This window comes from Euprymna scolopes, chromosome 11 (assembly GCF_053919585.1).
Source record: "Euprymna scolopes isolate OS-2025 chromosome 11, ASM5391958v1, whole genome shotgun sequence".
Lineage (NCBI taxonomy): Eukaryota > Metazoa > Mollusca > Cephalopoda > Sepiida > Sepiolidae > Euprymna > Euprymna scolopes.
The window spans coordinates 96,060,734-96,085,774 of record NC_136492.1 but is presented as its reverse complement, the minus strand read 5'-3'; the positions used below and the strand labels follow the sequence as shown (position 1 = coordinate 96,085,774).

General features: G+C 34.0%; 1 protein-coding gene across 1 annotated transcript in view; it reads left to right on the top strand.

The window, feature by feature from the left end:
• The window catches only part of LOC145287973 (allatostatin-A receptor-like), a 158,295-nt gene that overhangs the window by 92,518 nt on the left and 40,736 nt on the right, over window positions 1–25,041 (top strand). The window contains exon 4 of the mRNA XM_080135949.1: window positions 5,315–5,438. Within this exon, the coding sequence (XP_079992075.1) occupies window positions 5,315–5,438 (124 nt within the window). The remainder of the gene's footprint in view (window positions 1–5,314; window positions 5,439–25,041) is intronic.

Here is a 25,041-nt window from a genome sequence, read left to right as displayed (position 1 = left end):
AATCAAACGTTAAAACAAAACTTGGCAAGAAATTTCTAGATCTTATTGAAAAACACTTTCCTGCAACCAAACCCTTACACAAAATTTTCAATAAAAATACCTTAAAGTTATCCTACAGTTGTTGCGAAAATTGAGAGATGATAATTAAAGCACATAATAACAAAATATTAAATAAAAACAATGTAAACAACAACAAAATAAACAATAAAAAAGTAGACACCATAACAAAAATAAAACTAACACTAGCAGATATAATAATAATAATAATAATAATAATAATAATAATAATAATAATAATAATAATAATAATAATAATAATAATAATAAACCAACCCCGGAACAACCATACCATAAATAAAAATACTAATAACGAACAAGATAAATGCAACTGTAGACACCGCACACTTTGCTTACTTCAAAATAAATGTCTAACCAAAAGCATGGTTTACCAGGCCACAATATATGCGAAAGAAAACCCGAATAACAAGAAATATTACGTAGATATGACTTCCTTAGATTTCAACACCCAATACTCTGAGCACAAAAGTACATTCAACAATAAAAAACACCGTATTAAAACAACACTAGCGAATAAATACTGGGAACTTAAAGAAAGCGGACATTCGCCGGTGGTCGAATGGAAAATAATAAGACAATCTACCACGTGTAGGGACCTAGACGACCCATGTAGATTATGCCTTCATGAAAACTTTGCTATCCTGTACTTTAAAGAACCCCAACATCTATTAAACTGTAGAAGAGAAATAGCAAACAACTGTGTTCACAGGATAACATTTACTCTAGGATAGCCATAAAAAATAGTTTTAAAACTAACAAAAACAATAGGAAATAAAAAAATAAATAAATTAAATAAACATGAATATACATAAACGATCACACATATATGTATGTATATATATATATGTATATATATGCATATATGCATGTGCACATATATATATATTTATATATAAACTAACATAAAAACACTAACCTAGTTTTAAAACAGATCAAGAAACTAAATAGAGCACACACAAAGGAACAAGTCAACCAGAGGTCAAATAGGTATTTGTTCGGTAAATGCTCATTGGCTGATAGGAAGGGCGCGGTAGATACTAGAAAGCTGATTGGCTAACTAAAATCTCAATAGAAGAGGGGCATATAAAAACGATAAACAACCACATAATTCGCGCATAAGCCTGAAGAGTCATAGAGTGAATGAACCGCGGAATATTCAGTGTAGCTTAATCGCCACGTATATTTTGTAACTTACTATATATATATATATATATATATATATATATATATATATATATATATATATATATATAGCGCAAAAAATGTCCGCACTTGTCTTTTTTGAAAAAAAAAACGAAAATTTAAGCTACATTGAATGTAACTGCTTAAACAACCTATATCTTACCTAATTTTGTTAGATTTTATTCTTTTATAATTTTAACTGTTCATTTTTTCATTTAATTAAAGTGTCCCAGTTTTCAAATCAATTTAAAGAATTAACTTCAAATCGAGAATACAAAACCAAACTCTGCAGCAACAAATGAGCTTAAAATCAGCTTAAAATAATCACCTTTATACAACAAAGCATCTTTAATCGTAATTGTTGTTGCTCCAGGTTATACAACGTAAAATTTAGTTCATATTTCTCAACTTTCCCTTGACAATCGTTGGGAGCTTCACCATTCTTGTTTATGCAATCGATAAATCGGCCGCATATTGCAATATGATTAGAAAACGGACGGTACGAATAGCTGTGCAAAAGCACCAAAACACAGGCAGTATTCGTGATATCCTTTAATCTGCTCGTCCTATAGTTATTTCTTACATGGAAGAAAATACTGACAAGATAAGCAGCGACAGAAACAGATTTGAAATGACTGCCAGCATCCAACAACTGTGTTATCTTGTCAAAAAATTGTCCTCTTTCTACAGTTAAGAACAGACTGAAGGAATTCAATTTGCAAGTCTTTGTTGCAAGACGCAAGTCAATCATTTCAGTAGAGAACAGAAAGCGTCATCTGGACTTTGTCGAAAGTGATTTTTAGCAACGGAGAAAGTTCAATCGGCTAAGTAATAATGTTAGGTATTACGTCTGTTGAAGGAAGGGCGAAGAATTCAGTCCTAGGTGCACAGTTTTAACGCTGCAAAATGGTAGAGGTTCAATTTTGATGTGGGGCGCTTTTAGTGCAAACGGTCCGGGACCTATAATTCGCTTGCTAGGTCGAATTAATTGAATGAAGTACATTTATAATGATGGAGAATTTTCTACCCTACTTTATACGGAATTTGGATAATAATCCCGTCTTCATGCAGGATAATGCTCACATTCACACAGCTGACAATGTCAAGAGGTTCCTGAAAGAGCATGATATTCCGTGGTTGGATTGGCCTACATACATTGCGCATCAAATTATTAACGAGTTAACATTTTTTAAATATTTAAGGAACGAGTGAATAAAAATCCATGAAATTTTGAGAAAGTGCTTACAATACTATTCAGCTACACCAGTCAAAAAATAAAAGCATTTAAAGCAGTATTAGCGAAACTATGGCAGAATATATGTATATCTGTTGATTTCAGTGTGTCAAGTTATTAACGAGGTTGAGAAACACACAATATACCCATAACTTATTAATTTAAATAATTTTAAACATTAAATGGAATAGGAAAAATCCTTAGAGCACAATAACAACATAGCAATTTCTTCATTGGCATAATTAGTAGGGGACATGCGATTCTTTTTATGAGTGACTTGTAAAAGAGGTCGGTCCACAGAATTAGTCAGATTTATGTTTTCGCCAACAGTTATTCCTCGCGATACTTCCTGGAGAACATCTCACAACTCGTAGTACCTCTTGGAGAGCATCCCACAACTCATAAATTGGTGTCCACTTGCATAGAGAAGTCGCCTCATGATACTCCAAAGGTTCTCAATTGGGTTTACATCTGGTGAATTCGCAGGCCACTCCATCTTCCGTAGCCCAGAGAACCCCGGTTGTTGCAACCACTCTTTGCTCTTGTTTGCTGCATACGAGGGAGCATTATCCTGCATAGAAATAACGGTTCTTCTGAACGTAAACTTTTGCTTCTTCAGCCATGGTTCAAAGTGCTCCTTCAGAAAAAAAAACTCTGTAAGCATTTGACGTCACTTTTAAGCCTTTTGAGACTATCCATGGGCCAACTAATCTACCTCCGATAATCCTAGCCAGAATCATTATCTCACCACCACCTTGTTGGAGCCTTAAACACTGATGACGATGTCGTCCATCTAGGACCCATCCGTTGCTCCAACCATCTGGGCCATCAAAAGTGACACGCACTTCATTCATGAACAAAACTTTGAAAAAATCCGTTTTCATGTTGTCATCTGCCCATTTCAATCGGTTTTGTATGTGATGTTGCTTTAATGGAGACTTTGTCACAGACTTAACAGACTGTGCCATTTCTTTCAGAAGGCCACATCGAGTACTTTTTGAGACATTCTTCAATCTGGCTTATTCAGAGAATTCTCGACTTGTCTGGACAGGGTTTTTAACAACTACACGTTTAATTTGGAGTAGAGAACATTGTGAAACAAATCTAGATTTTCCTTTATCAGTTCTCGTACGTACTTTTGTAGGGTTATTGACAAACTTCTTCACAGTTTTATAGTATATTCCTATAATTTTCGATATTTCGAGGGTCGTTTTACCATTTGCTAGCTGTTCTGTAATAGTACGGTTTTCAGAATTACTCAAACCATCTTTACAACCCCTTTTCATTGACGAAACAACCCGACTTGTTAATAATCTCACACACCTCAAATACCGTGGATTCAGCAATTACGATGGCAAGTTGTTTACATCGCGCGGGACAGTACGAAACTACGGGCAAGTTTCTGAAAATGGTAAAAAAATGTTATCTCGTTAATAATTTGACACGCAGTGTAACCTCCAGACCTCACTCTTACCGAAAACGTACGGAATTACATCATGCAACAGCTACGCAATTATAAAATTTCAAATCTGGAAAAACTTTGGACAAAAATTAAAGAGAAGTGGGATGCCCCTTCAGCGGAGTATTGCCGCAGACTAATTCAAACGTGTCCAAAAAATTGCAGGCTGTCAAATTGCAGAAGGATAATGCTACTAAATATTAACTAGTTCATTGTGTTCCTATTGTATTTGTGTTGCGTTAATGTTCTTTAAAAAACAAGTTTTCAATTGTGCTAGGTTTCTATTTGCGTTCTCGATTTTTATTTTTAAATTGGCGTGAACACTAAAATATTTCAATTAAAATCAATTATGAACATGGAAAATTATGGAGACATATGAGGCGAATCACATGAGGTATAGCTGTTTTAAGAGTTACATTCAATTGAGTTTAATTTTTCGGTTTTTGAGAAAATGACAAGTGCGAACTTTCTTTTTAGCGCAACTGTATATATATATATATATATATATATATATATATATATATATACAATATATATATGTATATATACATATACATATATATATGTACACATATACAATATAGCGAATGAACTCTTTTTCTGGGTCAACGGCCAACTAGCACCGTGTATATTTGTGTTGTGTGTATATGTGTATATTGTTTATTGTTGTGTGTATATGTGTATATAGGTGGAGAGGGCTCCCGTAAGCCGTGGTGAAGGCAACCTTTCTAGGAGAAGCAAATCTCTGATTTAAAAAAAAACCATAAAGCGGAAGACCATTACTCGCATTAAGCTGGTCTGCAGTTTAATTTGTTGCTGGCTATCTTGCTCTTGCTTGTTGCTGGATCTCAACATTTTGAACCGAGAGAGAGACTTAGCTGTCGTACAAAGCTAAGACTCTGTAACATCATCTTTGTATAGATACTCCCTCAAGTATTTGGGCTCATGGATTTTAAATGTCTGAGGGAGTTGCACTCGTCTGACAAGACGTTGCAATTATCATATATATATAGCGCCACTTTATATAGAATATATATATATACATACCTGCATATATATATATGTATATTTAATACATATATATATATATATATATATATATATATATAATTCATATATACAATATATATACTGCACATATATAATATATATCACACATATAGTTTTCTTATTTATTCTAACAATTGTTTTATGATGTATACTGTTTGTAGTTCAAACCGGTTTATCGATTAATCATATTTCTTGACTCAATAAATCTTCTTTGTATTTGATTCTTATTTGAATGCTCTTAATCTCTTTCGATTCTTTTTTTCGCTCCTGTCAACATCTCACCTTTACTATTATGCTTCTTTATATTGTAGATATGTGGCAATAAGGTATCCTTTAAAGGCAAAATACCTCTGCACGCTTGTACATGCCAAAGTCGTCATATTTAGCGTTTGGTCTCTGTCATTCATAGCAGCAGTCCCAATCCTGTTCGGGAAGGTGAGTAGCAACATTATACTGAATGTTTTAAATATTCGTATTCATTCATTTATTTTAACACCACATAAGTGGATGTTCGTCTTATCTAGAACTATAATCACTATTGTAGCTCGCATGCAGTTTCAAGTGTAAAAACCGATATGTTAAGGAATGAGATGCTGACATGAACGACGAATTTTGAATCAAAACTGCTGAACGATTAAGCAATTGATCAGCAGGTGCTCCCTCGGTAGCCAGAATGAAAGATCCAAATAGATTGTACTTCATGGAATGTTAGAAAGCAATAAAAAAGATAATGTAAGAAGATATATTTAAAGAGTATAAGTGTAGAATGAATTGTTTCACAATGAAACATCAAATATATGTTTACAAAGTATTGTTACTTTGAACCCTTCTACACCTAAAGATGTCATGGGGCTTTCGTTTGACCTTTCAAAGTGCATAAATACAGATTACGTTTTCATAAAAATTATGTTTTAAATAAAATCTAAGTTTTTCTAAATTCCTCTTGTGTAATTGTTATCTCCCACACCACGGTAGCAACAAATAAGCGTATTGTGAACATGACTAGTGTTTCTACAAATCATCAGATTTAAATGATCAAATTGAGAGTTTCTTCATTTCCCAACAAAAAGTGTGCTGGCAACTATTTTAAATATATCAGTAAATCTTAATTTTGATTAACAAAACTAATATCTTTAATAAACGATTTACACCAATCTTGTTATGCAAGAATAATTGTATAATAAAAAAATAATTCACAAAGACGGAATTAGAAAAATATCTAAAAAAAAAACATACGCTGCTAAGATTAAAGCATCATATTGATAAAGTAGTCTTTAGTAATCCCGGGAAAGATGTGTTCGTCACTTGGAGGCAAAGGACGCGGATAAATAAAAATCCCAAAAGGATTTAGAGCAAAGCTTACAAAAGATTATATTCCGGTGGAAGTTTTTTTTTATGTATAACCTCATGTCTTTATCACTTAATCAATCAAAGTTAATCAAACATGAGTTCTCATTTAACTTAGACTTGGAATATTTCGGTCATAACTTCGGTTTGGTTAATCGTAATTATTTACTACTTGACACATTGTAACATCAGTAATTAATCTATGCGTTGTTTACATCACATGTTCATCGTAATACTTGAACAAACGCATATTATAAAAAGAAGTTTTGTCTTATTTAGGCACATTCCTCTCTCACAATCGAAATTAAATATTCTTGCTGTATTTATTTTCAGTTCAGAACTTTTTAAAAAATTTCCAATTATTAGTTTAATCGTAAATCGAGATCATCTGGATTGCCTGCTTGAGTTCAAGTCGTCCGCAAACTGATGACCCAACAACTAAATTGATAACTCAGGATTAAGCACTATACGATGATAAACATTCAGATTTATTTCCAATTTTCATTTCTGATAGAAAAAGAATCTCAAAAATACAGCCTTTAATCAATTATTTAGTTAAATCGATGAGAGGAAAACGTAAGACCTACCAAATAAACTTTATGCGGGTTCGATCCAGACCTCTTTTATTCCACATAGTTCATCAGTAGGATAAAAATAGATTTATTATGAATAGTCTAGACAGAAACTTTGCGTTTATTTCCAGTAGCAATTACGTGCTTAACGAGTTGTATTGTTTTTTTAACATCATGTAAAGTGCTACAATCTCACACATTAGCACACTCATATATATATATATATATATATATATATATATATATATATATATATATATATATATATATATATATATAAGGAAATAAAGTGCGTTTTGATATGATTAAAATCCGAAAATTGGATTGAATTCCAAATTGTGTAATGTAAACATACTATAAGTTATTTACACGTTCTCTTCCGATTTTCGGATTTTAATCATATCAAAACGCACTTTATTTCCTTTTGATGGATTGATTGTTGCTATTTCTTCCGATGAGTTAAGGGCAAAAAAGATCCACTAATTGATATAATAGTTTAATGATTGATTTTGTGCTATGAAGAAGATAGTGCCAAGAAGTGTAAATATCAACTGAATTATAGAAATAAATTGTAAGATGATCAACATCATGAACTTTGGAATATAGACTTTTTTCATTCATTCACTATATTGCTCTGTAATTACATTGAACTTCTTAAATAAGGATTGGTATATATTATAAGGAAATAAAGTATATTTCCAGACAGAGAGAGAGAGAGGGAGAGAGAGAGAGAGAGGGAGAGGCACACACACACACACACACACACACACACACACATATATATATATATATATATATATATAAGTAATGGGACTCGACGTTGATAGGGATTTAATGAAGATCAATGAATGGTCTACTATTCGAATATTTTTATTGTGATCGAAGTCGGTATAATCGATCATTTTTGTATCAAGTCAATTGGTTGCCTGCTCTAGTTTGGGACAATCCGCGGAGAACCTTAATGATGTTTCACATACCTCACTGCAATGCATTGTAGTCTACATTGCACTGTAGAGAATCTACTACTGATTTAATAAAATTATTTTTATATTAAATAATTTTAATTTTGAATAAACGTTTTAAATAAAAATGTCAAGTATCATAGTTCACGCTAACTCTAAACATGTATTTCCTACGCGCCCTGTCTTATCAAAGAATCTACTGTTGATTTTATAAGTCACCCCCTTCTGCTTGTACGGTGATGAAACTTATCAAATACAATTTATATGTTAGTGTGTAGAAGAGTGTTAACTTTGGTACAACATTGAACTGTTATTTTCTTTAATCATATTTTGTCGTATCGATTTTTTATATTTACCAGAAGCATTCCTAAGAAGCATTCTATCTAAAAACATAATCAAACACATAAAGTACATTTGTTTAATATTTAAAACAATCGACCCAACCGTTTTGGGGTGCATGGGGAACGAACGCCCACACAAACACACCCAGCCAATGTGCTTTAAATAATGTTATACGTATATATGAATACAAACGTAAACGTTCTCTCCTATAATACCTTAAATATTTATTAAACAAAACGAATGTTGCATAGACATATACCAAGTACAGCAGAATCCTTTCGATACTCAGATAGGTTAACGTCGGTATTCGATTACTTATAATCATATCACTAAGGTATTATTAGTGTATTCTTATTTTTGCATCTGTCCGTATTTCTATCTTTCTATCTTACCAATGTTTCTATATATCTATTCTTTACCATCTAGTTACATTTCTTTTAATATATTTATCTAGTAGTTAAACAGTGCACATGTATAATTAAAGCCTCATATAGAAAATTAAACTAATTCTAAAGGCCGTTTATAAATTTTAAAACAGGAGAAATATATATTCTCGAAGAGTAGTTATTTAAAAACTGATGACATCATGCGACTGCTTACCTATGCACATATGAACAAGTCAAATTGATAAATATTCGAGGAAGCAAAGCTATTATGTGTTATTTATGTATTTTATTTATGTGCGTTTACGTATGTGTGTTTGTTTATGTGCATTTACGTATGTTTGTTATTTGTGCAAAGTAATTGCATTTGAGCAATGTTTCACTCCTTTGCTTGATAATACAATCAAAATGTCAGATGGCGAACAAAAGGTTAAATAAGTTTGACTTGTAAAGAAAGGTTGCAACAATTTATTTTCAGTTTTATCAAGGGAGATATTTATAGAGAAACAAATCATTTTATCATGTCGAGACATCATATGGAAACGTATGCTATAAGTGTCAAGGTAGAAATGAAATTCTAGAAAAAGATATTATTTGTGAAAAATCACCAAAAAATAAGCACATAAAATATATTCGCTTATTCGCTATTGCTTCGTAATTACTTTTCTATTCGTTAATTGAAATTATTCATACGAAACTAATCTATAAGAAAAGAAAAGAAAACTCTACTACCTCCATATCGATAAGAAAAGAAAACAAAACTGAGCAGTAAAAGAATCGGTAAGAAAACAGAAAACTTTTCATTTTTTTCATACTGCTTTAATAATAATAATAATAATAATAATAATAATAATAATAATAATAATAATAATAATAAAAATTAAAAAATAAAAATAAATAAATAAAAATAAATAAAAAGTTAGGACTATCAGTATATCTTAAGCCAAAAACGGGCCCCTTAGTACACTAGTGCCACATTGGTTCCACTTCCGCCTGTAACAGCACAACCACCCCGGCAAACGTGTTCAATAAATGGAAGCCTTCAACGCGTTGGATACGTGTCAGATAAGTAGAAAAATGTTTAATAACTTTTAAACGACAAATTATATTAACATATTCCTGTTTTTACCGTATTTTTGTTTTATTTTCTCACTGACAAAGAAGTCAAACCAACCGCCGCTTCTGTAAGGTTTTCTCGTCTTTCGAGTTGACATGTTTGGGGAAAAGTATCCTACCAAGAGAGTATTTTCCCACCGGTATTTTTTTTTGTGCTAAATTGCCGATTTATTAAAATTCTTTATTTTGACTCAGTCTCTGCCAAATATAATATTAATTAATTAATTTAAGTGGTTAAATGCAAATGTACCTAAAATACCCCCCGGCCCAAGAAAGAAGAAAGGGGGGGGGAAATCGGTTACTATATCTAACGGTATTACGACGAATCCACAATACAAATACACTTGTAAGTATGGGAGGGGAATCTGTCTTCAAATATCTCTAATTTCCAATTACAACTACGGACTTATACTAAGTAAATATTAATAAGTCCTTTGAACCTGTTTCCTTAATTTTTTATTTTTCAAATTTTAATTTAATTAATTTATTTATTTGTTTTTTTTCATTTTATTCTATTTCATGTTTTATTTTTTATTTTTCTTTATTTGTTTTTATATATATATTTTGTTCATGTCCCATATGTATGTGTGATAGGGCACGATACCTCCTGTATACATGGGGGCGTTACACTATCCCTACAGCAGAACCACAGGTAAAACAACTCTGTGCCCGGTGTTGCCACAAACACCAAAATATGAAAAATGTCAATTACAAATAATCCAAACCGTGGGACCCAGAAGAAAGATCTGGGTGTCATGATCGGCAGGTGCTTCTTTGGTAGCCAGCGTGGGGGACCCGGTCGTCATCCTGCGAATGTTGACCAACTTTCTAATTTCAGAAACTCAAATAACATGGACGCTGAACAGGTAAGTATAACCTCTATTTAAGGGAACAAAAAGATACCGAACAAAGACAGCACAGCCATGGTAACCATCAAAAAGAAAAAATCCGAAGAAAGAAATGGACAACAAAAGAGAATAGACTCATAATGGAATGCTACTATAGAAGTCATCCTAAACATAGATATGGAGATTATCGGAAACGAATGGAAGAACTATGGGACCTATCCAGTGACTTCCATACGGCAGAACAAAGAATTGCGGACCAAGCAAGCCTAATACTCAAGAAGGGTTGGCTCTCTAAACTAGAACTAACAGGAATACAGCGAAAAATAAATGATGAAACTGAACGAGAAGCATCACCCAACGGAACCGCACGTAGAGCAACACCACAAGTTGAAGCCCCACAAGTAAAAACACCAAAGGCCGACGACCAACAATGAACGAAGTCCACAAACGTTGAAACCGAGAACAATGAAATAGAACTAACAGAGGATGAAGCAAATGAAGTAAATAAAATAATACAGCTGATGAACGAGGAAAAAACAAAGCTCCCATCGTTAAGGAACCAAGAGCAGAGAAACTAAAAATAGAAACAGAGAAGGCTAACAAGCTCCTCCCACATATCCCAACAAATACAATCACAGACTTAAACAACCTAATTTACACGGGCGCCAAAATGGTAAGTATGAATCTCAAATCAGAAAAACAACCAGTGACGAGCGGCCCGACAAAACCTGGATGGGAAATAAGACTAGACACCCAAATACACAAACATAAAAACAAAAGCGAAAAAGATCAACAGGAAGAAAGCAATGTGGAAAAAACGTAACATTGGAAATGTAACTGACAGGGAAGGGCTAAACAAGAAACATAAAGAACTGGACCAAAAAATAAAAGCAAAAGAAGCGAGATTGAGACGATATAGATAAAAATCTGAACAATGCAAACAAAACAGAACATTTTAAACTAATGAAAGCCAATTCTTACGAAATGTGAAAGGAGGAAAAACAAAAACAGAACAACCAAATCCGACAGAAACAAAACTCTACGGAGTAAAATATGGGAAGAGCGACGAGATTACAATTGAAATGCCGAGTGGCTGAAAGACATGAAAGAAAAGTTACAACAAATAGAAGAAGGAACAGTGAATGAAATCAACAAGGAAATCCTAAAGAAAACCATAGGAAAAATGGCAAACTGGAGGGCACCAGGGCACGACGGGATACATGCATACTGGTTCCAAAAATTCACAACCTTACACGAAAGGCTAGCCCAAAACCTGAGAAGATGTGTACAGGAAGCAAGCGTACCAGACTGGATGACAAAAGGCAGAACCACACTGCTACAGAAGGGCACGGAGAAAGGAACCGTCCCTAGTAACTATAGGCCAATCACGTGCTTACCAACTATGTGGAAGATACTGACAGCGCAACTGAGGGAACAAATCTACCACTCCCTGAATAACCATGGACTCATCCCCGAGGAGCAGAAAGGATGCCAAAAAGGAAAAAAGGAACACATGACCTGTTATATATGGATCAAAAGATCCTAAAGGAGGTAAAAAGGAGGAGAAAGAATTTAGCCATGGCATGCATCGACTACAAAAAAGCGTACGACAGGATCCTCCAAGCATGGATAATAGAATGCCTAAAAATGTATAAAATACCAAGCGGGATCATCAACGTAATAGAAAATGCAATTAAAACATGGGGACTGGAATTGACAGCCGATGGACAACACATAACAGAAATTAACATACAAAGAGGAATCGTTCAAGGAGAATCACTATCACCACTACTGTTTATCATAGCCATGATGCCCTTGAACAGTATTCTGAGAAAGTGCCAAGCCGGATACAAGTTCTCCAATACACAGGAAAAAATGAACCACCTGATGTACATGGACGATCTGAAACTATTTGCAAGGACCGAAAAGGAGCTAGAGACACTAATCAACATTACCATAATCTTCAGCCAAGATATGCAAATGGAATTTGGAATGGAGAAGTGCGCACAACTAGTTATAAGAAAGGGAAAACTGGAAACGACAGAAGGCATGGAACTATCCAACCAAACAGAAATGAGGGCACTAGGTGAACAAGACGACTATAAATACTTGGGAATTCTGGAAGCGGACACCATCAGAGCAACAGAAATGAAAGAGAAAATTGGAAAGGAATACCTCAGGAGAACAAGAAAACTCCTGGAAACGAAATTATATAGCTGAAACCTAATAAAAGGTATAAATATATGGGCAGTATCGCTAGTAAGATACTCTGGACCGTTTATAGGATGGACAAAAGAAGAACTGAGACAACTCACCCAGAAAACAGGAAACTCATGACCATGCATAATGCACTACACCCAAAGGATGATATTGACAGACTCTACGTGAAAAGGAAAGACGGCGGGAGAGGACTGATCTGTATAGAAGACTATGTAAAGGATACGAAAAAAGAACTAGAAAAATACATAATGCAAAACACTGAAAGGATAATTATGGTAGCGAGAGACACCGAAAAAAAAACAACAAAACAGAAAATAGAGAGACAAATGACAACACGAGAAAAGAGAAATGGGAAGAGAAACAACTCCACGGAAGATTCATAAGTATGACAAAAGATGAGAATAACGAAAACACCTGGACATGGATCCGAAAAGGACATATAAACCGTGAAACTGAATCTCTAATAACTGCAGCACAAGATAACTCGATAAGAACCAGCCATATCAAAGCAAGGATCGATAAAACACAAGAAAACAGCAAATTTAGACTATGTGGACAGAGAGACGAAACGATAAACCATATGGTAAGTGAATGCAGCAAACTGGCAGAAAAGGATTACAAAGAGAAGCATGACCAAGTGGGGAGGGCGGTGCACTGGGAATTACGCAAACGACTGCATTTTGAGCGTAGAGACAAATGGTACAAGCATAAACCCGCAACATCACTCAAAAACGAGAACCACAAAATCCTATGGGACATGGACATACAGACGGACAAACCCATCCAAGCAAGAAGACCAGATGTCGTAATAATTAACAAGAAAGAAAAATCCTGTCAAATCATAGATTTGGCTGTCCCAGCTGACCACAGGGTGAGTATGAAAGAAAAGGAGAAACGAAGCAAATACACTGAGCTAGCCAGAGAGTTAAAAGGGATGTGGATGATGAAGAAAATCAAAATAGTACCGGTAATAGTAGGAGCATTAGGAACAATTCCGAAAAACTTCGAAAAAAGAATGGCATACATTGGAATCAGAGGAATAACTGTAAAAATACAACGCCTAACGATAAAGAAAACGACTGAAATATTAAGGAAAAACCTAGAATGTTGGGAATAAGACAAGACAATATAACAAAGAAGCGTTACAGGGAATGAAGAACACCGAAGCTGCATATAAACAAGTTATACACCACACTCATGCATCCCCCATTGTCTCATCATCGTTTCCCCTCAATAGAAAAGTGATACCAAAGAGCCGAGAAGGGTCAAGGAGGATGGAAAGACCGAGGAGAGAGAGCTGGCCAGACCTCCGCCGGACAAGCGCGAAGAGAACTGGGATCGTGGGGAGGCTTAGTGCCACTCAAATTCCAGTATAAACCAATGGCCACTACCAGCGCGAAATCAATGGTATGAGGCCGTTGAGTGCTCAATACATAGGTAGAGCTAGTAAGTAATTTATAACATATATATGGCGATTAAGCTGCACTGGATATTCGGCGTTTCATCCACTCTAGGACTCCTCAGGCTTAAGCCTTCTCCAGGACGCTGATATCATTATCCTTGAACCATTTCTGGACTATTTAGCAGTATGCTTTGGGTCATTGTCTTGCTGGAACTTCCAGTTGTCGCCAAGTTTGAGCTTCTCTGCAGATTCCTTCAGGTTTTCATCGAGGATCTGGATGTAGTTCTCCTTTCTCATGATTCCCTCGATCCTGACGAGGTTCCCTGTACCGTGGGAAGAGAAGCATCCCCATAGCATGATGTTTCCACCACCGTGCTTGACGGTTGGCACTGTGTTCTTTGGATTGTATGCTTCTCCTGTCTTCCTCCATACGTATGCAGTATCTCTGTGGCCGAACAACTCCAACTTCGTCTCACCAGACCACAGGATGGTTGACCAGAAGCCGGAATCTTGCTGTATATGGCCTTTAGCAAAGGCCAGGCGAGCCTTCACATGATTCTTTTTGAGCAGCGGTGTCTTTCGAGGCCTGCATCCATGGAGACCCCCTCTGTGCAAAACTCTCTCGATAGTGGACCTTGAAACCATTGTCCCTGCCTGGTGAAGTTCTTTTTGTAGGACTTTGGTTGTGGTTCGGGGATCTTTGCTGACTTCTCGGCAGATCTTCCTTGCAAGTTTGGTTGAAACCTTACGCTTCCTGCCACGCCCACTTAGGTTTTTAACAGTGTTGAACCGCTTATACTTATTAATTATACTCTGGACGGTTGCCACAGGAACATTGTACTGCTTAGCAATAGCCTTGTAACCCTTTCTCTCACCGTGGGCTTGCACAATACGTTGACGTAGGTCTTCGCTAAGTTCTTTTTTCTTCCCCATGATGATCAGAACCTGTGGACAAAGAAACGTTTTTAATCTATTTATATTGACATCGAAAAAGGTATTCATTCAATTGAAACATCTTTAAATAACTACAAGACAAAGATTACAAGGGATAGCACATTAATAGGAAGTAAAAAGAATGGGTTGATCATAAAAGTACATTTTTGTTTAGGTACTGGCAGGGGTATGATTGATCTGAACATGTGCAAAACATAACTTTGGTCCCTATCTATTATTATGAAAATAAGGTTTAGCCAACTCACATGTGGATTTATGTGCAATAACAAGTAGACAAAAGATACAAAGGAAGTACCATCATCGTACCTTTCAGAAATGAATAATCAAAACAAGAAATTTTTTTTGTATGGGGTATGAATAATTTTGAGGACAACTGTATATATGTATATATGTAAACTTTAATTCCTATTAAACACTATCCTCGAGTGTCTAACGTCTTTCTGTACAAGAGGTAGTTTTGACTACCTGGAAAGGGTAAGCAATGACGAAAAATCACAGCATTCGTGACAAAAATAAAATTTCCTTAATATGGCAAAGCCGCATTGGCTTTTGCGAGGAATGGTACACCTTCACCAAATGACGTTCCTTAAATAACAGCAAGAATACGTTATCAGACTAGAATCAAGCCTGGTTACAAAATGACATTTATAGTAAATTAATCATGGTTTTATAGAAGTGTGAAGCGGTTGTTATTAGAAATATAGATGCAAAAGTGCACTTCAAATTTCTATTTACATTAAACAACGCAGCATATACATATATATAAATAAACGTACATATATATATATATATACATATATATATATATATATATATATATATATATATATATATATAAAGCTGAACGCCTCTGTGTGTGTGTCTGTTCACGAATAGGCTCCTATATGGTTGACTATTTTAATAACTGATTACATATAATGATAGAAGATGTATCGAGACACAGGAATGGGTATGTTTGATCTGGCAGAACGGTGGTTCATTAAAATTGTTGGGTCTGCGTTCGAACCTGGTCCCCCAAAGTATGGAAATAAAAAATGAAAAAAAAAAAAACGTTTAAAGGGTTTTTGATATAAATGTACATAAACTACTTTGAGAAGTATGTTTCAACTTAAATAGGGATGGTATAATAAAATTGTGGGGTCTGCGTTCGTGCCTGTATTCCACGGAAATATAGCACAAACTTAAACAAAGACTTTTCATATCTATTTGCGTAATTATACTTTGATAATTATGTTTCAGATTGAAGAAATATGGTATAAAATATTATTGGGTGTTTTTTAAAATGGGTGAGGGTCCACAATAACACCTTAACTTAACAATTGAGGGTCCACAATAACACCTTAATTTTAATTTTAATTCACGTTACCTTTTATTTATTTCTTTGAGTTAAATCATATTGTGTCGAATAAATTCACCTCATAAATTCATGTTCTTATTAAAGTGAAAGCAAAAAAAAAAATAAAGTCGGAATTTAGACAATTCTCGACACAAATTTTTGCATAACACTGCCTTTTTTCTTCTCCACTTGCACGTGACACTCTTTGGAAAATGGATAAATAGATAAATAATAAAAAATAAGAACGTTACTTGTTATCGAGTCAAAACAAGGAAAAACCCTGCTCACGTGATTACGTGTCTTTTTAAAAACATTTCATAACATTTTTATCTTTATTTTTATATCTGTAAGCTTTTTTGTCAGTTTACTAGAAGGAAGTCATTTGATTACAACCCTTTCTGTGTGTTCTTTACATTACAATAGTACAAACATGAATCCGACGGCGCAATACTACACCGTTCAATACTGTAAAACTGAAACGAAGCTGTTTTTCTTGAAAAGGGCACGATTTTCTTCTTATTCATATTTATATTGATTCATTGCTTTAAAAAACTAAAGTAATTACGTGTTTACATTTTTAATATCCCATTTTGCTGTTTCGGATTATTTTACTAAAGTAAGTAAAGCTTCATTATTTTTCAAAACTGTTTTTGTTTCTTTGTTTTTCGATATTTCGTAGATATTATTTAGTAAGAGTGTTTAGCAGAAAAGCCAACAAACGACTATCCGAAAAAATAAATATACAAGAAATAAATGTTACCATAGTCAATAAAAGTTCTGTTCCGTTTTTTTTGTGTTTTGAAATAGTTTTTAATGCTCTTTACTTGAAATAATTTCAGTGAACCGAAATGAAAACGAAATTTGAGGCGATAACTACTTAAATGAATTTTTATATAAACTGCACATTCCATAATCGAATATTCTTCAAGCACAAAATAATGGAAAACATTAAACTATTATTAAAATACAAACCAATGACCTTTCCTACCATAAAAGTAACGTTTATTGACTATGGTAAAATTTATTTCTTATATATATATATATATATATATATATATATATATATATATATATATATATATATATATATATATATATATAACATTTTCTCTTTGTAAGGAAACATAATTTTCTTAGTCAGTCTTGGCTATGAATGAAAACAAAGTTGATATAAAATACATTTTCTGGAAAATTATCTTTCCTTTCATCATATTTTGCTTAGGGTAAAATTTTTGAGTATCAGAACCTTTTTTTTTACACAGTGATCACCATTTATCAAGGCCCGGAAGCCACTCAGGGATAAGGGTTATTGCAAGTACATTACGTTAGTGTCGAGATTTGATGAAGTGTTTACTTAAGGGGGCGGTTCATTAGGAATTTGTTAACGTTGGACTTGAAAACATCCAAGTTGTAGTCCGGTGGGAAGCAGGCAAACAGAACAGAGTTCCACAGGCGTGCAGTTCTAAAAAAGAAGATTTATTCATGGAATCCGCGTTTTGATTTAGGCACATATAGAGTGGGGGAAATTTTTCACAGTGGATTCAGCTAGAAGGGTGTTTTTACTGAAAGATTGGTGAGGGGGGACGAAAGATTGGAGTTCAGACGAGCACCTGCCATGGAAATAACGATAAAACAAGGATAGGCTTGCAACGTCTCTTCTGTGGGAGAGAGGTTGCAGGGTAGAGAAAAGGGCATCCCCCACTAAGCCAAGAAGTCTATTTTGTACTCTGTCAAGGCAGGATAGGCTGTTTTTAGCAGCTCCTGCCCAGATATGGCAACAGTATTCCATCCTTGGACGTACTTGGCTTTTATATAGATAGAGAATTGCATCAGTAGTGAGATATCTTCTGGAGCGGTAGAAGGATCCCACCATCTTTCCAGCGACCTTGGCAACAGACTTGATGTACGTGTTCCATTTCAGATCAGGAGTAAAGGTCAAACCCAGAAGCTTGTCAAAAGACGGGGTCTCACCCAGACGAGAGCCATCAATCACAATTGATGCCAGCTGGGGATCAGAGCGTTGATGATGTAAGGATAGGAGTTTGGTTTTCGATGCATTAAAGGTAACCAGCCACATCTTCCCCCACTGAACCACGCGCTCGAGATCAGAGGAGAGAGAATCTATCTTTTGACAAGCCCCTCCTTTTCATAACCTATCATACTTTCATCAATCACAGTCTATTTTCTTTAGGCTGTTTTAGAACACAGGTACTTGTGCTAGGATATATATATATATATATATATATATATATATATATATATATGTATATATATGTATATATATATATATATATATTATCTAAATTTCCTTTACTATCATTTTATTATTTTTTTTCTTTATCATTCTATTATTTCTATTCCTCTCTGTTACTATCTTTATTATATTATTATTATCATTATTATTATTATTTTATTTTTATTATTACTATCATTTTTATTCTTACCTATATTTACCTACATGCATATATTATAAATTTATACCTATTCAATCCATGCCCTGCAATTTTTAATTTAATTCAAATTACTTTATTTCTTAAAGGCCTTTCAAAGCAAATGCATCTAAATAGGTAAATCAGTTAAATTGGATGTAATTTAACTTACTTGAAAAGGACGCATCTTAGTTACTCCGAACAAGCCCCCACCCCCAATCCGCATAAATCCTTAACGTGTCGAATTCCATATGTCACTGAAACAACCCGACAGACTGCTAGTCCCATTTGGATTTCCGTTTCTCCTTTCACCACTTACCTTTCTCTTTTCCTCTCTCCATCTACCCATACCTCCAAAGTTGTACGCAGCTTACATCATTCACTCCTATCTTATCTCTCACACTCCTCCTTTCTCCATATCTCTCTCTCTCTCTCTTCCTCCCTATACTCCAATTCGTGTTGTATCTGGCTAAAGTCTTTATAATCAATTTCACCCCTGTCCGATTTTTATTTATTTATTTAATAATTTAATATTAAAACTTAAATGTTGCCGGATCAAAATTGCGTTCTCCCCCCCCTTTTTTTCGTCTTCCTATAATATCGCCTTTCCAAATTATAATAACCAATACTTTTCAAGTCTGAGGAAGTTGTTGGATCGTTAATAAGATTCGGTAACAGAAACGTGTGTAACTAAACAGATAAATCGGTAATATATATATAGGAAGTTATCAAAATATATATGGCAATTAAGCTACACAGAATATTCCGTGTTTCATCCACGCTAAGCTTCGTCAGGCTTATGCGAAGTTTTTTGGTTGTCTAGCGTTTTATATACCCGCATTCTAATGAGTTTTTAGTTAGCCAATCAGCTTCCTATGTTCTACCGCATCCTTCCTAATCAGTCAATGGGCAGAAACTTACAGGACAAAAGTACAGTTGACCTTAGGTTCAACCTTCCTTTGTGCGCGCTTTTTAGCGAGAATGCGTGGATATCTAGTCATCTGACCTATTTTAAACCTAGTTGTAGTTAAACGTGTTTTTTGGTCTATATATCTTTTAAAAATATTATGTTCGTTCGTATATATATATATATATATATATATATATATATATATATATATATATATATATATATATATACTAGCAAAAGTACCCGTCGTTGACTGAGTTCAAAACAGCCTACAGAAAATCGCCACTGATTTATTAAAGTATGATAGGTTATGAAAAGGAAGGTTTGTAAATAGAGCACTTCGAATTTGGGGGTATCAAAACCAAAGCAAAATATGATGAAAATAAAAATAAAATAGATAAACCCCATAATTTATTATACCATAACTGTTCACACTGAAACACTTATCACAATATTCTGTGGATCTATATTAAAAAACCTTGTTAAACTTTGTGACATATTTCCATTCTATGGAGGTCAGGCACGAACGAACACCCCATAATTTTATCATACCATATTTCTTCAAACTGAAACATAATTATCAAAGTATACTTACGCAGATAGATATGAAAAATCTTTATTAAAGTATGTGCCTATTTCCATTCTATGGAGGCCAGGCGCGAATGCAGACACCCCCAATTTTATTATACCACCCCTATTGAAGGTAAAACATACTTATGAAAGTATTATTATGTACATCTATATCAGAAACACTTGTAAACGTTTTTTTAATTTTTAAATTTTTTTATTTTAATACTTTGTGGACCAGGTGCGAACGCAGACCCCACAATTTTAATGAACCACCGTTCTGCCAGATCAAACATACCCATTCCTGTGTCTCGATACATCTATCATTATATGTAATCAGTTTTTTAAAATAGTCAACCATATAGGAGCCTATTCGTGACCAGACACACACACACACACGCGCGCGCGCACAGACACACATTCAGCCTTATATTATACTATATATATATATATATATATGTGTGAAACGATTTTGACTCCTAATGGGGGTAGATATTTATCTGCTGTCCACCGCAGCAAAATGTGGCACAAGGCCGGAATGTTTAGAATAGGCAAGCTCCCCTAAAAAAGGGGCACTCTTGCCTCATCAAAAATTGCCTGGGTACACCTGTAGGCATTCTCCGGTAGGACGCCTCAGACGACAAGCAATAAACTTGCCCCACCAGAAAGCCAGTGGACCTCCTAGGTGATATCCAAGCGGTGTACCTCAGTCTAACAGATGCTGGCAATTACTTCACACTCAGTATCGAAACTGCACTGCTTTTTCACTGCCATCTTTGTTCAACATAATTTCTCAACACTTAACAGGTTATGGGCTCAGTTATGGTCATCAAATAAATGAGGCTTCCAATCATATCTCTTTATAATCGATTGTCTTTTAATTTTATTTCGGTCTCTATATTTTTATTTATATCCATCTCAACGGGAGTTGTACATGGTTTGCAATCTTGCATTCCAAACTTGAGCAGAATTTTTTCCATGTTCCGTGATTCGTTCATTGTTATAGTTTCATGTTCACAGATGAATTTTATATCGAGGAACCATGACAATTATCCAAGATCGGCCATTTGAAATGTTTTATTCAATTTATTTTTAACATCTTTTAAAGTGTTGTCACAGTTTGAGGCGAGTAATATATCGTCCCCCCCCCAAAAAAAAACAACAAAATCAACAATTTATTACCAACATTTTTGACAAACATGAACGCGTCTACGGAACATTGCTTGAATTCTTGTTCCATTAAATAATTATGCAGTGTTAAATTCCAATTGTGATCACTTTGTTTTAGTCCATATAACGATTTATTCAGTTTTCACACGAAATTTTTATTTTTCATTTAAAATTACTCTGGAGGGAAATATAGATTTCACAATCAATCGGAGCATTTAAATAAGCATTTTTTTTACATCCATTTGATGTATTTTTAAATTGTATTGAGCGGAAAATTGTAATATAATTTTAATTCTTGTTAAATTTGTCGTTGGTGAAAATGTGGCAAAATATTCCACTCCAGAAATTTGCGAAAAACCTTTTGTAACAAATCTTGCTTTAAAAGTTTCACTGCCAGAAGCTGTGATTTTTTTTGAAGAAAAAACTCAGCGTGAAGAAATTATATTTTTATCTTTTGGTTTTGCTACTATTTCGTATGTGTTATTTTTCAGATAAAGCTCCTAATTCGGATATCATACCTTTTGTTCATTCTTGGTGATTTTCTGGATTAATTATTTTTTTTTACACAGTGGTCACCACTTATCAAACCCCGGAAGCCACTCATGGATAAGGGTTATTGCAAGTACATTACGTTAGTGTCGAGATTTGATGAAGTGTTTACTTAAGGGGGCGGTTCATTAGGAATTTGTTAACGTTGGACTTGAACACATCCAAGTTGTAGTCCGGTGGGAAGCAGGCAGACGGAACAGATTTCCACAGGCGTGAAGTTCTAAGAAAGAAGCTTTGTTCATGGAATCCACGTTTTGATCTAGGCACAGATAAAGAGTGGGGGAAATTTTTCACAGTGGATTCGGCTAGACGGGTGTTTTCGTGAAAGATTGGCAACAGTATTCCATCCTTGGATCACCTCATTATAACTTTCCGGTGCGCTTTTCAACTAATAACAGTAATCCATTGCATAGCCTTGTATCTCTTCAATCTTTAAGAAGCCTGGCCTTTTTTACTCCATTATCGGGTATAGACGTGTCTTGTTGATATTTTCGTCAGTAGTTCTACTGCAATCGTCGTCATTATAATTATTTTCATTGTGATCGATTAAGATGCTAGGTAATATTTTCTCGCGTTTTTCATCCACTAGATCGCCATTTTTTAAATTAAATGTATCATTGAATTTTACATATCTAACGCTTTTTATGGCATTTTGGGCTGGAAAGTGGACATTTTTATCGTATGATACGAACATACCTTTTTCGCTTTTAGTATTTAGTTTACTGGTATTTTCTACAAATGCGAAACATTCTGAACCAAATATATGCATTATATATATATATATATATATATATTATAATTTATGTATATATATATATATGTTTAATTAATTTATTTATTTTCTATTGTTATTGTTAATTTAAAAAATATTTTGTATCGCTATCCTAGAGTAAAGTTTATCCTGTGCACACAGTTGTTCGCCATTTCTCTCCTACAGTTTAATAAATGCTGGGATTCTTTAAAGTATAGGATAGCAAATTTGTCATTAAGGCATAATCTACATAGATCGTCTAGGTCTCTACATGTGTTTGCTTGTCTTACTATTTTCCATTGAACTACCGGCGAACGTCCGCTTTCTTTGAGTTACCAGTATTTGTTTGCTAGTGTTGTTTTCATTCGGTGTTGTTCTATTTTTGAACATACTTTTGTGGCTATAATATCGAGTTTTGACATTAAAAGAAGTCATACCTACGTAATATTTCTTGTTATTCGGGGGTTCTTTCGCAAATATTGTGGCCTGGTAAACTATGCTTTTGGTTAGACATTTATTTTGAAGTGGGCAAAGTGTGCGGGATCTACAGTTGCATTTATCTTGTTCATTATTAGTATTTTTATTTTTATAGTAGAAATAAAAATAATAATACTGATAATGAACATGTCTAAATATATACTATAGAGTGTAATAAACAGAATTTAAATAAGAAAAGCCCCAGTAAAATATATTTTATGGTGCTGTGCTCTGAGTATGCATATAAATTTCCTCAACACAGATGGGGGTCATGTTAAGAAGCACGAGGGGGTGGTATTTACTACCCGATGTACTTTTAACAGAATGAAAATGTGTCAAAATATGTACAAAGTTTGTATTTTTTCAAACATATCTGATAAGGTGTAATTACGAATATTTTTAAACTATATAAAATTTAAAATTGTCTGGTTTATGTCAAAACAATTGTAATACCCGAAAAAATACAGATATGAAGTTATCCCGCCTTGTCGATCTTGGTTTTGGCCAATATATATATATATATGTACACACACACACATATATATATGCATATATATATATATATATATATATATATATCTGTGTGTGTGTGTGTGCGATGAAGGAAAAATAACAGGCGCTTTTGAAATTTTGCGTCACTGAAATAGACAACACATAGAATATATAATTCCACAGCTGACTTTATAAAATTGCAAACCTTTTTGAATGAATATACAAAAAAAGTCTCTTCAATAAAATCTTATATTTTATAATCTTTTTATAAACACCTATATTTCTGAAATTGAGCTCCAACCTATACACACACACGCGCACAAATATACATATATATATAATTAAAGAGAGAGAGACAGACAGACAGACAGAGATAGAGAGAGGGGGAGAGGGAGAGAGAGAAGATATTATACTACAATAATTTTTAGTATATTATATATATTATACTTAAGCTATATATATGTATATATATTTATATATATGCATGTATATATATATATATATATATATATGTATATATGTATGCACACGTGTGTAAACACAGATACACGGATTCACAATATATATACATATATAAATATATATATACGTATATGTATGTGTATTGAACTAAGAGAGATATGCAATAGGAATTTTTAAGTTCATCTTTCCACCAGCATTCATTCGATGACATATTGTGCATGTTATTGTCCAACTTAAATGTATATAGATTTACATGCCAGAGTTCTGTTATGATCACAGCTATTTATCAGCATGCGGTGGGGCATACTTAAATATGAAACATGGATAGAATTAACCTAAAGTTGCTGGAGATGTGTCCCCGCCTTCGGTGTGTATCATGGGTACATTCTTTAACACCAACCTTCTGCGCAGTGTTTCCTGGAGCTACGCTCGTATCAAATGTTGACATTCGTTTCACCTCATCATTACAAAACGTGATGCCATTACCAGTGTTTGAATTGTATGACACTGTACAGGTAGTGACAAAGTCTTTGATCAGTTTCAATGCAACATTATATGTATTGAACTAAGCAGAACATTGAGACTGTATTAACGATACTACATATTCCTGTATTGGCTAAAGTGTATTAACTTACTTATTCGTATGCACTAAAATCAGTTTACCATTAAAATCATATCATACAACTGCGTATAAAATATAAAATTCGTCCAATAATTAGTATAGAATAGTAATACACTAAAATACACGA